This window comes from Lactuca virosa, chromosome 3, assembly GCF_052849685.1.
Source record: "Lactuca virosa cultivar CGN04683 chromosome 3, Lactuca_virosa_CGN04683_v6, whole genome shotgun sequence".
In the NCBI taxonomy this organism is placed as follows: Eukaryota; Viridiplantae; Streptophyta; class Magnoliopsida; order Asterales; family Asteraceae; genus Lactuca; species Lactuca virosa.
The window spans coordinates 1,705,843-1,719,124 of NC_136428.1; the positions used below are offsets into that span (position 1 = coordinate 1,705,843).

The 13,282-nt window shown below is 34.7% G+C and overlaps 2 protein-coding genes across 3 annotated transcripts; one reads left to right on the forward strand and one right to left on the reverse strand.

The window, feature by feature from the left end:
- Positions 1–4,627: 4,627 nt before the first annotated feature.
- Positions 4,628–10,854, forward strand: LOC145165122 (uncharacterized). Of its 2 annotated transcripts, none has more exons than XR_013739900.1 (12): positions 4,628–4,851; positions 8,629–8,713; positions 8,826–8,877; positions 8,972–8,992; positions 9,075–9,128; positions 9,228–9,278; positions 9,514–9,576; positions 9,678–9,743; positions 9,862–9,900; positions 9,985–10,107; positions 10,167–10,276; positions 10,400–10,537. XR_013739900.1 is itself a non-coding variant. In XM_079083791.1 (12 exons), the coding sequence occupies exons 1-12, from the start codon at positions 4,752–4,754 to the stop codon at positions 10,667–10,669; spliced, it is 1,017 nt and encodes a 338-aa protein (XP_078939917.1). In that variant the 5' UTR covers positions 4,637–4,751; the 3' UTR covers positions 10,670–10,854. The 2 variants fall into 2 exon arrangements, 1 of the variants encoding a protein (XP_078939917.1); XM_079083791.1 differs by having other exon boundaries at positions 4,637–4,851; positions 10,184–10,276; positions 10,400–10,854.
- Positions 10,855–10,935: 81 nt separating this feature from the next.
- Positions 10,936–13,066, reverse strand: LOC145165123 (phosphatidylglycerophosphate phosphatase PTPMT2-like). The gene is made up of 6 exons (XM_079083792.1): positions 12,421–13,066; positions 12,010–12,132; positions 11,779–11,872; positions 11,618–11,700; positions 11,450–11,539; positions 10,936–11,382 (listed from the first exon to the last, which is right to left on the reverse strand). The coding sequence occupies exons 1-6, from the start codon at positions 12,646–12,648 to the stop codon at positions 11,029–11,031; spliced, it is 972 nt and encodes a 323-aa protein (XP_078939918.1). The 5' UTR covers positions 12,649–13,066; the 3' UTR covers positions 10,936–11,028.
- Between the last annotated feature and the right edge of the window lie 216 nt (positions 13,067–13,282).

Here is a 13,282-nt window from a genome sequence, read left to right on the forward strand (position 1 = left end):
GAAGACAATGCGGGATCCAAACTTGTTTATTGCTTCATTTTGAACTTCCCCTTTCTAAAGCTCCACCAAAAACCCAAGAACAAGGCTCAAAATCAAGGGAAACGGACTCTCAAGCATGCATGGAGTCTAGGGTTTCGAGATGGGGAGGTGGAGGCTGAAGGAGATGACCTAGAATGAGAGTTAAGGTGTATATGTATGAGGAAACCCTAAAAATCCCGGGTTTGAGCTGCAACGGCTACCACAACGTGGCCTTCTTCATGCCACGTCGTGACATTTCCAAAACACGCGTTTCAATTAATATCACGACACGTTGTGGCATAGGGTTTTCTCCAAAAACCTTATTTGTTTGATTCCTTAAGTCTTAGCCAACCTTTTTCAGTTGATTAATTTCACAGCCCCACCCTGACACCTTGTTTCTCCTCCGTCAACCCTTCCTCCGATAGCAAACTTCCGGTAGCCACCCTATCTTCAGTTGCTGTCTTCTTTTTCTTTTTATCTCCCTTCGCTTTTGGTGTCGTACGCCAATAAAATGGGATGAACTAGGGCTTAGTCTTCCTTATATCTGAATACTAAGTAGAGTTGGCCCCAAGAAAAGAGCCCAACATTTCATCCCATCGATCACCCAAGGAATAAAGGAGATTTTCACTTTCTGCCCATGACTTTCCCATAATGACGGTTTCAACCCACAAAACAATTTTCTTGACAAAAGATGGTTTTAAAACTTGACCCCTTCAACCCCTTTTCTAGAAAAAGATTACAATCCCCCAAAAATACTCATTTCTTTATTAATTTTATTATTAATTATTGTTAAACTTATTTATTTAATTATTAATTCATCTTTATTTATAATTTAATCATTTAAATTTGTATAATGCCTTTTATTCGTTTTATTCACCGATATAATTACTTAGAATATTTATCCCTAATTATATGATTATTCTTATGAATTTATAAACCCGCTTCCTAAATTGCTAACGAGAAATAGGGTGTTACACTTGTTTATCAAGATAAATGACATTTCCATCATTGGGTGATGTAATTTTATGTTGGAATTAGTTCATACTAATGACCCATTCAAATTAACCACAAAATACATGATAAGACCAACTTCGTATCAATATGTTTATCTGAATAAACACGAGTCTGAACCAGGACTCTCACGAATGAAGTTTTGAATCAACTAGGCAAGAGGATGAGAGACTCAAATCTAATAGGGATTATGAGCATCTTAGTCAAAACTATGTCGATCATCTAATGAGTTAAGAAAAATAAATAAATTTACCTAAACGTTCCACAACTCTTTCTTGGTTTTACAATTAGAAACCTACTTTAGTTTAGCATTGCATACATTGAAACAATTATAAGAAACTAAGAGCATAAAAAATAACTTTAACGTACATGTCCCTCGTTTTTATTAAGTTGAGGTACTCTTGGGCCAAAATGCTCTACTGCATGATTCCGTCTTAAATACTTTGAAATTTGAAAATATGAAAATTTAGAAATTTAGAAAACTTACAAATAAATAGACATTGTTACGATAAATCTTTTGATAACATGATTGTGTTTGTAATAAGGAACATGATTGGACGAAGGACTTAATCATAAATAGCAACTACATTGGTTTTCGGAGTTTCGAGAACACGATGAGGTATCTCTTTTCGTTTGTTGGAACAACAAATGTGTAATAGGTGTAATGCAATGTATTTGATGTTGAAGAAATATCATCTTTTAAATATGAACTTTAGCAATACATTCGCAAACTATGTAAAAGTGGAAAGAGAAAAAAGTTAGCATTTAGACAAGTTTCTATAAAGAGTTATAAAAAATATTGAGAATATTAAGTATTTGAATAGAAATTGTCAAATTATATGAAAATTGTAATATTTTTGTTTGAATTTAGTAGTTTCTTGACATTAGGTAGTTTCTTGACATACACAATCCTCAACTCGTTGATCATGGATCCTCCCCACCCATTGAAGCCCTTCAAATCGAAACCAATATCATCCTATCAAAATCATCACCTTGGCGAAGATCTAGTTTCGATTGAAATCAGGAGGGATTTCAAGGTCCGATTTTCAAGCTTCGATTTCAGGGGTTTTAAGGTTCGGTTTCATGGGTTTCACCACCATGCTCCACATACGCATGCTTCTGATTCTTCTTATTATCTGTCTTCAAATTTCTTTTCTAGGGTGCATTTGTCACACTCCGTGAATCCCTGTTGCAACTTTCTTGTTTCCACCACCAATCCCTTGTTGAACAACCTCCACCGCCACCACTCTTTTTCTCCCAAAAAGTCTTTGGTTGCTGCTATAAACACTAAGCAATTGCAATAACAGGGAAGAGCGAAAACTGATCTAGGGCTATGGAGAAACACGTAAGAGAGAGAGATAGATAGATAGATAGATAGATAGATAGATATATAGATAGATAGATAGATAGATAGATAGAGAGAGAGAGAAAGATAGATAGGGTAAAAAAAATTGAACCAGTGAAGCTCTAGATTCAAAGGTGGGGTGCATGTGTTTGATATCTGAAGAAAAAAAGTTGGGTTGTTGAAGTTGGGCAAAAACAAATTGAGGAACCTGGTTTTTTGGGGTCTCCTTGTGCGTGTAATCTAGTAGCAAAGTAGGTAAACATATGGGGTTTTTCTCCTGATTTGCAGATGATAGACGAAGAAGAAAAAGATAGAAGAAAAAGAAAGAAAGAGAGAGATAGAGATAGATAGAGAGAGAGAGAGTGAGATAGATAGATAGATAGATAGATAGAGAGATAGAGAGATAGAGAGTCAAAGAGAGAGAAAGAGATAGAAAAAGTCAAAGAGAAGGGGAGAGAGAAGTGGATACGGTGGAGAGGGGATGGTAATATTTATTTTTATTTTTTATAATTAATTAAATACATAACTAAATAAATAAAATATAAAAAATAAATAATAAGGGCAAAGTAGTCCTTTCAACTTTATCGGCGACCAAAACCGCAGAAAATGAAAGATCTAGTATGCTCAAGAATCATATTAAAGTGATATTGCTATTTAACATATGATACTAATGGGTCATACTAACAACAACTTGATACAATTGATTATTTATTAGAAATTAATATTAATAAATATTTAATAAACTCTTATAATTAATTATAAATTATTTATTTCTAGGAAATCATAATTAGCAAGCAGCATATTATTTCATATGCTATGAATTAATAAGTCACGTGCAACATTTTGGACCATTAGGACTTGTTGTATTTTACCAAAAGGTTAAGGTTTATATTTTATAATCTTGGTTTATAAAATATAAAGCTTTTGTCTTCTTTTGATGAAGTATTGCCGAAAATGAGAGAGAGGTGAAGAGAGATGGTCTTTTGATTAGTTTAATCAAAAGTAAAGGCTTTCTTTCAAGCATGGGGGACACCATGTCTTAGGGGCATGGGTTGTCTTAAAGGCTTAAGACCCTTTATGTAATATATCCACATTATGAGGCTTGCATTTGGCTAGCTTTTATAGATGTCCAAAAACCGTAACATGCTTATGCATGGGTTTTCTCTCTCACTTTTGATCATCTTATGAAGATATTACTTATACTCTCTTGAAGTTTATACTTTGGTTATGAACTTCAAGCTTAAAAGTTAAGAGTTTTAGACTAGCATCTACATCAAGTTGGCTTATTGTTGGTGTCTCTAAAGGTCATCATTCTTCATCAACTTCCATGCCTCCCAAGAGGGTACAAAGAACTAAAAAGGTTGTTATTTGTTCTTCTTATTCTTTGGTTGTGTTTGTTTTCTTTCCAAACTTTGCAAGATGATCCTTGGTGGGTTTAACTTGTTTATGTTATTCAAAAAAATGATCAAGTCTTCCGTTGCTAAAATCATGTTTTGAAACTAGTTTTTGAATAAAAACCCAACATAAAATTCATGATTTTGGACCTTCCATACAAGTCAGACATTTTTTGGACCGTATCCACAGTTTTTGCGAAACCACAAGGACCAATTTTGCACTTTAGTCTTTGATAAACCATAAATACCATTTATATACAGTAATATATATATATATATATATATATATATATATATACACACACACACACACACACACTACTTGGTGAATGGCGAACAATTAAAAAGAATTGTATATTCGTAATAACTAGAAGAAAAGAGCAAAAAATACCAAAAAAGTTAGACCGTCGTATTGTATTTGCTTAATTGGGCCGGGTCAGTTGAACTGTTGAAGTGAAGTTGTCACAGATAGAAAACAGAAGACAAAATTGTAAAAATGGTCCCCGTGGTTGACAAAATTCTGTGATTTTGGTCCAAAAAGTTTTGGTAGTGCACCAATGGTTCAAAATTGGATATTTTTATTGGATTTGGTCCTGTCCACATAAAAAGATGATTACGCGCCTCTTATTTTTATTTATTTATTAATTTATTGATTTTAAGTAATTAAAATTTATAGAATGGTCCACTATCCCTCTATCTCTCTCACACACTCACATATATATATATATATATATATATATATATATATATATATATATATATATATATATATATATATATATATATATATATTCTCTCCACTAATATACTACTAAAACTTTTAGACTAAAACCGCAGAATTTTACAAATCGTATGGACCATTTTGCAATTTTGTCAAAATGGAATACTCAACACTGGTAGAGGGTACGACCTCTCGACTTGTTTTTCCCGCAATCAATTCTGGGTTTTGGATTCAAAAAGAAAAAAAAAAAAAACCCTAACCAATGGCTTCATCACCACCACCTACCATCCCCATGTTCCTCGTCTTCCTGTTAACATGCTTCCCGACTTCATCTTTCTCTGTTCCATTCATCGTACTTCACGGTAATACATGTATAATTATTAATTAGGGCTTTTTTTTTTCTTAATTGCACTGCGATTCATTGATTTTAAGTAGGACTTTCGTTCGTTTTCCACTGAAATGGGATTGTCACTTGGAAACGAATAAGTACAGTTTCTGATCCTTTGTCTTACTTGCTATCTGATGAACTAGTATTTGAATCTGTGTTTTCTTTAGTTGGCGTTTGCCCATCATAATTAGTATTACAGCATATACCGTTGCTTCAATTCCCTCTAGATGATGAAATATAAGATAAATTTTTTACATTTTAAGTTTTGTGGCTCAACGGGTTCTATTCTAACTGAAAACTGATATTTGATGATTTTGGGCATCATGGTCTTCTCTCGTCCTATTTATTTTATTGACACTGTTTTTTTGTAAATACATCAAAAGCCTTGGGTGTTCAATTTGTCCATTATCCAGTTGTCCCTTCACCCTGCAAAAGCAATTATTAGAACTACAATTTAGTTCCAAAATTTCAATAAAAATGAACTTCAACAAAGATGGTAGATACATATAATTTTTGGTTTTAAATCAATATCTTAATCTGATCAAATTTGCATTTGAAAGAAGAATTGCACAAGATCCGAATACAGATATATCCTAACAACAAAGTGTATATATATATATATATATATATATATATATATATATATATATATATATATAAAAGCAAATTGCAAAAAAGTCGGTATATATAGGTCAATTGGTTTAGAAGCGAGTTTGTAGGGATCTTCATTTATAGGGGTCTTTAATAATTTGTTGTATAAATAAATCGACCTTGTAGGGGTATTCATTTATTTGTTGTACAAATCGACATTGTAGGGGTTTTCATTTACTTGATGTACAAATTGTGCTTCTAAACCACAATAGCGTATCCTGAAAGGGTGATTATGCCTTGGTTTTAAAAAGCGGCGCTTTGGACCGCTTAAAGCGCTAAGCGCTCATATGAAAATCAAAATCGCTTTTGAATTAGTAATGCGCTCAGATTCCTTAACTCACCGCTTAAGTCGGCGCTTTTGCCGCTTTTTCCGATTTGGTAAAGCGGTGCTTAATCGCGCTTTTGGTATACTGGGCTTATTTAATTAGCTGGGCCAGGTTTAGTGTATTTTTAATTAGATACGTAGGTTGTAGGGTTATTAAAATGAGAATTCATACGTGTTGTAACATCAGTAGGCGGGAAAACGTTTCTTCTTCTCCATATTCATCTTCAGCCTCCTGCCCTCCTCTCTCCTCTGAACACAACAGTTGGAATCAAGTGAATCAACATTCAAGTTGACGATGATGTTGTCCAAGTTGACGATGATGATGACCGTTTCGCGTATTTTTAGTTTTTATGATTAAGGATTAAGAATTTAGGACTTAAGTTCTGCCTTTTTTTATCACCATGCCTGAAGCTACTTTTAACTTTTGAAATTGACTTTTGACTTTTGAAATTGATGCCTTATACAATATGCAGGATATGGTTTTTTTAAGTATTTATATATAATTTCTATATTTTAATTTTTTTTTAATAATGGGCGCTTCGTATGCTCTAAGCGGGCGCTTTCGCTTAGCGCTTTTACTCCCAAAGCCCAAAGCGCTTTGAGGCGCTTTACGCTATTTAAAACCAAGGATTATGCCCTTTTCGCTGACTTGTAAGTGAGTTTGAACCATTGGACTGACCTTGATTTATTTGTTGCATAAATTGAGCTTCTAAACTACAATAACATCTCCTAATTGGTTGACATTGCAACAAAATTGTAAATGTAATGACATAATTGAAAAAAAAAACTCGGTATCAAAATCGAAATTTTATGGCAATATAGTGACTTTTTGCAATTTGAAACTCAGTGTCAAAATCGAAATTTTGGTAAACTTAGTGACTTTATTGCAATTCGGGAAAAGTGGTTACCGGGAAAACAGGGAGAATCGGTCATTTGGTTGATATTGCAACAAAATTGTAAATATAGGGACATAATTGCGAAAAAAATAACTCGGTGTCAAAATCGAAATTTTGTGGTAATATAGCGATTTTATTGCAATTTTCCATATATATATATATATATATATATATATATATATATATATATATATATATATATATATATATATATATCGATGCAAAACAGAAATTAGGTTTTAATGAACAAAGAAGAATGATAAGGAAGTAGATCTCATAACCACAAGGTTGGAGGTGATACAAATGTGTAAAATTATGAAAATATTTGAACATCTAATAATGGAATCCTCTCCCCCTTGTATTCTTCTTTGTGTATTGTATCCTCTAACCGACTTCAACTACTTTTCCCAAATTGCCCAAAACTTTTGGGCCTTGTATAATAAAGTTGTACAAGTCTAAGTTTAATGGTGTTTGGCCTAATGATTCGTGATTCCTATCATTACTCCCTCCATCTGAAAAAGTGTTGTTCCAAGAATTTGGTTGTTAATAAATAATAATGAATGCAATGCATCCAAAATAAATTTAGAGTTGCAGTTGTCCTGATCAATAAAGATCTTATGGCCATCCTCTTGCTGCTTGATGTTAATTCATGTGAAGGGTAAAGCCAACTCCCATTCCTTACCATATCCCTCTTATTATTCACTTTTCTTCTCATTTTCTCTTGTACCAATTTCATATACAATAACGTAAACTAGCGAAACGAATTGTACCTGGCAGGATGAAACATGCTTTCTAGTAGTATAACTTAACCAAGAAGTCTTGAGCGATAAGAGAATATGTAATTTGGGGCTTTTTGACTGACATTCAAAAGTTTCGTTGAATTTTTAAAAGTTTAATCTTCTGAGTTTTTGTATAGACAACTTAACCCATCTTACCCATAATCACATGAGGGAGGCGGTGGTTTCCCAAGACAAGAGTATACGTTTATGTTTAATTACTAGCTTCAAGCATATACGTGACGCGGAACTTAGACTTGTATTTTCTAGACGTTTGACTGGTTTACAAGGATAAAACTGGAAACTTGAGTAGATGAGGTTTTAAGTGTTTCTTGAGGAGAGATTGAATTAAGAAAGGATGACTTTGCAAAGGATTTAGTTGGTATGATTGTGTGAATTGTGATCAGCCTGAAGGCGTGTTCTTCCTTCCTACTGATCCATGAAACGAAGGCGGCAGGTCAATCATCAATGCCAATGCCAATGCAAAACAGAAATTAGGTTTTAATAACCAAAGAAGAATGGTAAGTAAGATTTAAGAAGATGATGAAATTGATTGAAAAGCTTAACACAATCAAAAGCTTGTTCCAGGGAATCCCCCTCTAAGGTTGGAGCCAATACAAATGTATCAAATTATCCCAGATTGCCCTTTTGGTTTGGGCCTTGTAGAATAAACTTGTAAAACTCTAAGTTTAACCTAGTGATTCCGGATTCCTATCATGTTCATGTATACTGTTAGATATCGAGTCGTGATCCCAAATGAAATGAATAGGTTCAGAGACGTATGTATGCCAATTGGCTGCTCTCCTCAAAATTTCTATATAAAGTGGAGTTTGAATTGGTAATTTGTGATAACAATTTTCAATAAATGTAGTTACTAACAGTGAAATGTAGAAAATTTATATATATATATATATATATATATATATATATATATATATATATATATATATATATATAAAGTGGCGGTGGCCCCACCCCACCCCACCCCACCCCAGTCTCTGAATATTTTGTTTCAGAAATCTCCATATGACTTTCCCACAGCTTCCTGGTTTTTTATGACAGCTCACAGCTGATAAGTAGCATCTTAAAATGTTTGTATCCAGGAATTGGAGATCAGTGTTCAAATAAAGGAATGACAAAGTTCACCCAGGAACTCAGCAACTTGTCCAAGTCCCAAGGATTTTGCATGTAAGCCTTCTGATGTACTTTTTTGTTGCTTGATTTTTGTTAATGGACAACAAGTAAAAGTAAAAGTAATGGTTTGATCCTTTGGTGGCATGTTATTCTTCTAATGGTGTAGTGAGATTGGAGATGGAGCATGGGATTCCTGGTTTATGCCACTACTAGAACAGGTACAGGCACAGCTCCTTCCTTGAGATGATGTTAACTTATCATCTTTTTTGTAATCAATCATATTACTTACACAAATCTTTTTATGTTTCCCAGACTCAACTTGTTTGCAACAAGGTGGAGATGATTTCTGTTGTTTCTTATCTTGTGACTTTTTGAGGCTGCTTCCACTTACTAGTCATTAGTCATTACATTTCAGGTCAAGAAAATGAAACAACTCAGTGATGGTTACAACATACTTGGGCTCTCCCAGGTGAGCTGGCTATCTGTTTTGCCTTCTGCACTCTCTCTCTCTCTGTGTGTGTGTGTGTGTATATAATTTTCCTCTGTGTACTTACAAATTACAATACAGGGTAATCTAATAGGCCGAGGAGTTGTAGAATTCTGTGATGGCGGACCTCAGGCAAGTCAAAGTTTTTTTTTTTTTTTTTTCTGGTAAGGTGAAAACACTTGCTAATCATTACATAAAAAACTGTAGGCATGTATGCCATAAATAAATAAATCTCTTCCCCTTAAAGGTTTGTTGGTGCATTTTAGCAGCTAATAATAGTTAATTTTGTGGGGCATCAACATCGAACATCAAACATGTGTACGTAGTAACTTTATGGTGATCTGGTTGTGATGTATTATATACACAGGTTAACAACTTAATCTCTTTAGGAGGACCTCATGCTGGTACAGCATCAGTGCCGCTTTGCGGTGTAAGTGCTATGCTCCATTTTGTTGAGATTATATAATATAATAATAATAAATAAACGAGGATTTATTATTAAATTGTTTTAATATGGTTTGGTGTTTGCAGTCTGGCATATTCTGCATGATAGCGGATGCACTTATCAAGTCAGAGGTTTATAGTGATTATATCCAGGTACGTACTTGCACTAGGGTATGATCTATATATATATATATATATATATATATATATATATATATATATATATATATATATATATATATCTGTTTGGTGCTAATAAATAATTTGGCAGGAACACTTGGCCCCCAGTGGTTATCTGAAATTGCCAAATGTAAGTCCATTACTACTAGTAGTAGTAGTAGTAGAATCTACATATTCTGTCTGTGAGTTGATTGTTTGTCTGGTTGTTTGTTAGAACATGGATGCATACTTACAACACTGCAGATTTCTTCCAAAGCTTAACAATGAGATTCCAGAAGAGAGAAACTCAACTTACAAGGAGCGATTGATGAGCTTACAAAATCTGGTGCTTATCATGGTATGTAACTATGTATGTATGTTGATGGTTTGTTGTATGTGTGTGTAATATGAATTCAGTATGAGTTGTGGTGTAGTTTGAGCAAGACACAGTGGTGATACCAAAAGAAACGGCTTGGTTTGGATATTTCCCAGATGGAGAGTTCAGTCCAGTTTTGGCTCCACAGCAGGTAGCTATACCATACACCTAACTCCTACTCCTAAGTCCTAACTAAATAACTATATGTATCTATGCCTTATAAATGAAGTGAAGGGGGTTTTGACTTTTGTTGTTTTTTTTTTTTGACCGACAGACGAAACTTTATATTGAAGACTGGATTGGTCTGAAAGCACTGGATGAAGGTGGAAGAGTGAAGTTCATAAACGTGTCGGGAAATCATCTTGGGATTTCCGATAACGACATTAAAAAGCATGTCATCCCTTACTTGAAACAACATCATGATGATGATGATGACTCGTCATCAAACATCAAAGTCGAATTGGAGTTGGAGGTAGCAGGATATTCAACTTATACATGGCCACCATCAGTCAAAAGTTTTTTCAGCTATTTACTTGGACTATGATGAATGCATGGATTCATACCATCATATGCTTAGCTACAAAGTATGTGTGTCTGTAGTTCCTTCTCTCGGTTTTTGTCAAACATGTAATGAAGAACCCAACATGCTCTTCAGTCCCGCATTTCAAATACATTCATTTGACCATGTGAATCTTTTATTTATTTTTAAATATTTTATTTTCTCCATAATTGGGCAAATTTTCATATTACAACATGATACAAAATTAAGTAAAATCTCTAATCGAATAAAATTTGTGTAGTAAGTAAGCATTTTGTTTGTTAAAGCATATTATATATAGAGGTTTTTTGTTTTTCACAAGAATATGTACACAAAGCAAAGCAAAGCAGTAATTTTGTATGACATTAATTGTTTATTAAGATAGATGGAGATGGATATTTATGCGGACTGATTTTGAGCATTTGTGAGTTGGTGAGGCACAGGAGACTTGAAAACCTGGCCAAGGCCGCCTCACCAGCAACTCGAACCCGCCAAACCAAATTTAGCTCCAAACCATCTTTTTCTTCATCATCAACATTATATCCATCAACATCAGCTGTAGTTATCACAACTACAGAACCATCATCAAATCTGAATACACCTCTCGATACCATATCCATAACCATAACAGACCTTCCCAAGAAACTATTCCCCCAAATATCCCTTGAACCTTGTTGTTGTCTTTTCTTCACTTTCAGATGGTAATATTCCTCCACCGCCTGCATTGTTGTTTATTACAACATGATAAAAATTTCACATCAACCAAAGTGTGCAACTCACTCTTACCTGTCGCTGAGCAGACGCCAGCAGAACCCTAGGCCGAATTGACCTAACATACGCGTACGCAGCATCAGGCGACATATGCCTATGCTGAACCTGTTACTTGTAATACAAATAAACCTTCAAAAAATAGGTATGTATGTATGTATGTAATGAAATTTACACTCCACTCACCAAATAACATATCACAATGGTTGTGCTGCGTCCACGACCAGCTTTACAATGCACATATGTACCCTGCTTCGCAAGCGTCTTCCCTTTACAACAACAATAACAACATTTTGATCACCAACATGATTTACCCATTCGAATCAACAACACAAGACTGCATTTACCATGGATGAAGTTTACGGCTTCACATATATCATCAATTGACGGAGCAAATAGGTAGTCCCTTGTTGGAAGCACTAGATGATCAATGCCATGGGCCTATACGTAACATATAAATTAATTGCAACTCATACATGTATAGGTTTGTATGTGTGTAGAGTGTATGGCATCAATCACAAATATAGCATAAAAAGGAAGATGAAAAGTTGATTATAGGAACAAAAAGAGATGATTACTTTGTATAAACACGTAGGGACCAAAGTCTCATATGGTTCATTCAGGGTTATCACTCCATCAACACCAAGGTCCTTTAGTCGTTTCACGTCTCTAGGAAATGGAACAGCACCTAGCAGCAGAAACTGTATATTGCAATTTGCAGCAACTATATAAGATACAACACAAAAATACAAAACCCAGAATTTGTATCCAGAAATCACAACTTCAACAAGGTACACCACAAAGTTACAATATCTTGTCTACCTCATGTCTGTATTTTAGTGAAAGGAGACCACCATAATTACCATCAGAAGATTATGAGAACTGAAACATAACTTACAATACAGATCCACGACTAGCTAGTTTTACTAACATTATGGAGATACCAAAAAGCGCAATAAGTTTTAGCACATATTAAACAACAAGAATACCTCCTCAATCTGATCCCACCACCGAAAGTCGGCCTGAAATTTGTTTCTAACAACATTGTATACGAGTGTCGGGTAAAACAACGCACGAGCACCCGCTCCTACCAGAACCCTCTTAGAACCAGACAGCCCAATAGCCCCTCCGCTCGCCACTACAGAAAAAATCTCCTCCTGCTCCTCCTCCCTCCCCCCTGATGACTCGCAAACACCCTTTAAATCTTCGATATACATAATCACCTCAAAACAGTATCCTCCTGACCACACCAACAAGTCAGGATTGTATCCTTCCAAATTCACAACAACTTACTCCGACAAACATACGACAACGTAATCCTTCAATTCATTAACGTCATATATACGGAAACTTGAAGATCTACAACTACACGTCAACACTCCAGATGGCCAAGATGATCATAGGAAAAGCCAAATTAACTTGCCAAAAATCACAGCTACGCCTTTCAAAATAGACAATCGGTCAACGATTTTCACACCAAGAACTACGCAAAACTTGATATCGCAATCGAATAGATGAACCCTGAAACACGACGAAATGAGAATGACAGAGGAGATGTAGCATCGATTTAGTAAAAAGCACTTAAGCCCTAATTTCAAGGTTTCGAATATTTGAAGTTATCAACTCGTACTTTTTCCACATTTTAAGAAAACGGAGTCACGAAGCTAATAATTTGGAATTGATTACCATAGACCCCCTAAAACTATATAACTATGTCATATCCTCCCCCTCCTAAAAATATATAAGCCTTGTGTCCAAAAATATTAGGCTAGGCGGAGTGGAGTGGGGAAGCCTCGGTGAACATCATGCCACCAACTCGGCATGCCGAATTCAATGGCTATACTCGGTGAA

What these genes read in the sequence shown, in the direction of transcription:
- LOC145165123 (XM_079083792.1), bottom strand. Translation starts at nt 12,648, where the DNA reads ATGTATATCGAAGATTTAAAGGGTGTTTGCGAGTCATCAGGGGGGAGG. An exon ending in GGTGGGATCAGATTGAGGAG is followed by an intron (nt 12,133 to 12,420) that starts GTATTCTTGTTG and finishes TGCAATATACAG; the next exon opens with TTTCTGCTGCTAGGTGCTGT. An exon ending in TGGCGTCTGCTCAGCGACAG is followed by an intron (nt 11,383 to 11,449) that starts GTAAGAGTGAGT and finishes ACAACAATGCAG; the next exon opens with GCGGTGGAGGAATATTACCA.
- LOC145165122 (XM_079083791.1), top strand. Translation starts at nt 4,752, where the DNA reads ATGGCTTCATCACCACCACCTACCATCCCCATGTTCCTCGTCTTCCTG. An exon ending in TCTGTGATGGCGGACCTCAG is followed by an intron (nt 9,279 to 9,513) that starts GCAAGTCAAAGT and finishes TTATATACACAG; the next exon opens with GTTAACAACTTAATCTCTTT. An exon ending in AAAATCTGGTGCTTATCATG is followed by an intron (nt 10,108 to 10,183) that starts GTATGTAACTAT and finishes GTTGTGGTGTAG; the next exon opens with TTTGAGCAAGACACAGTGGT.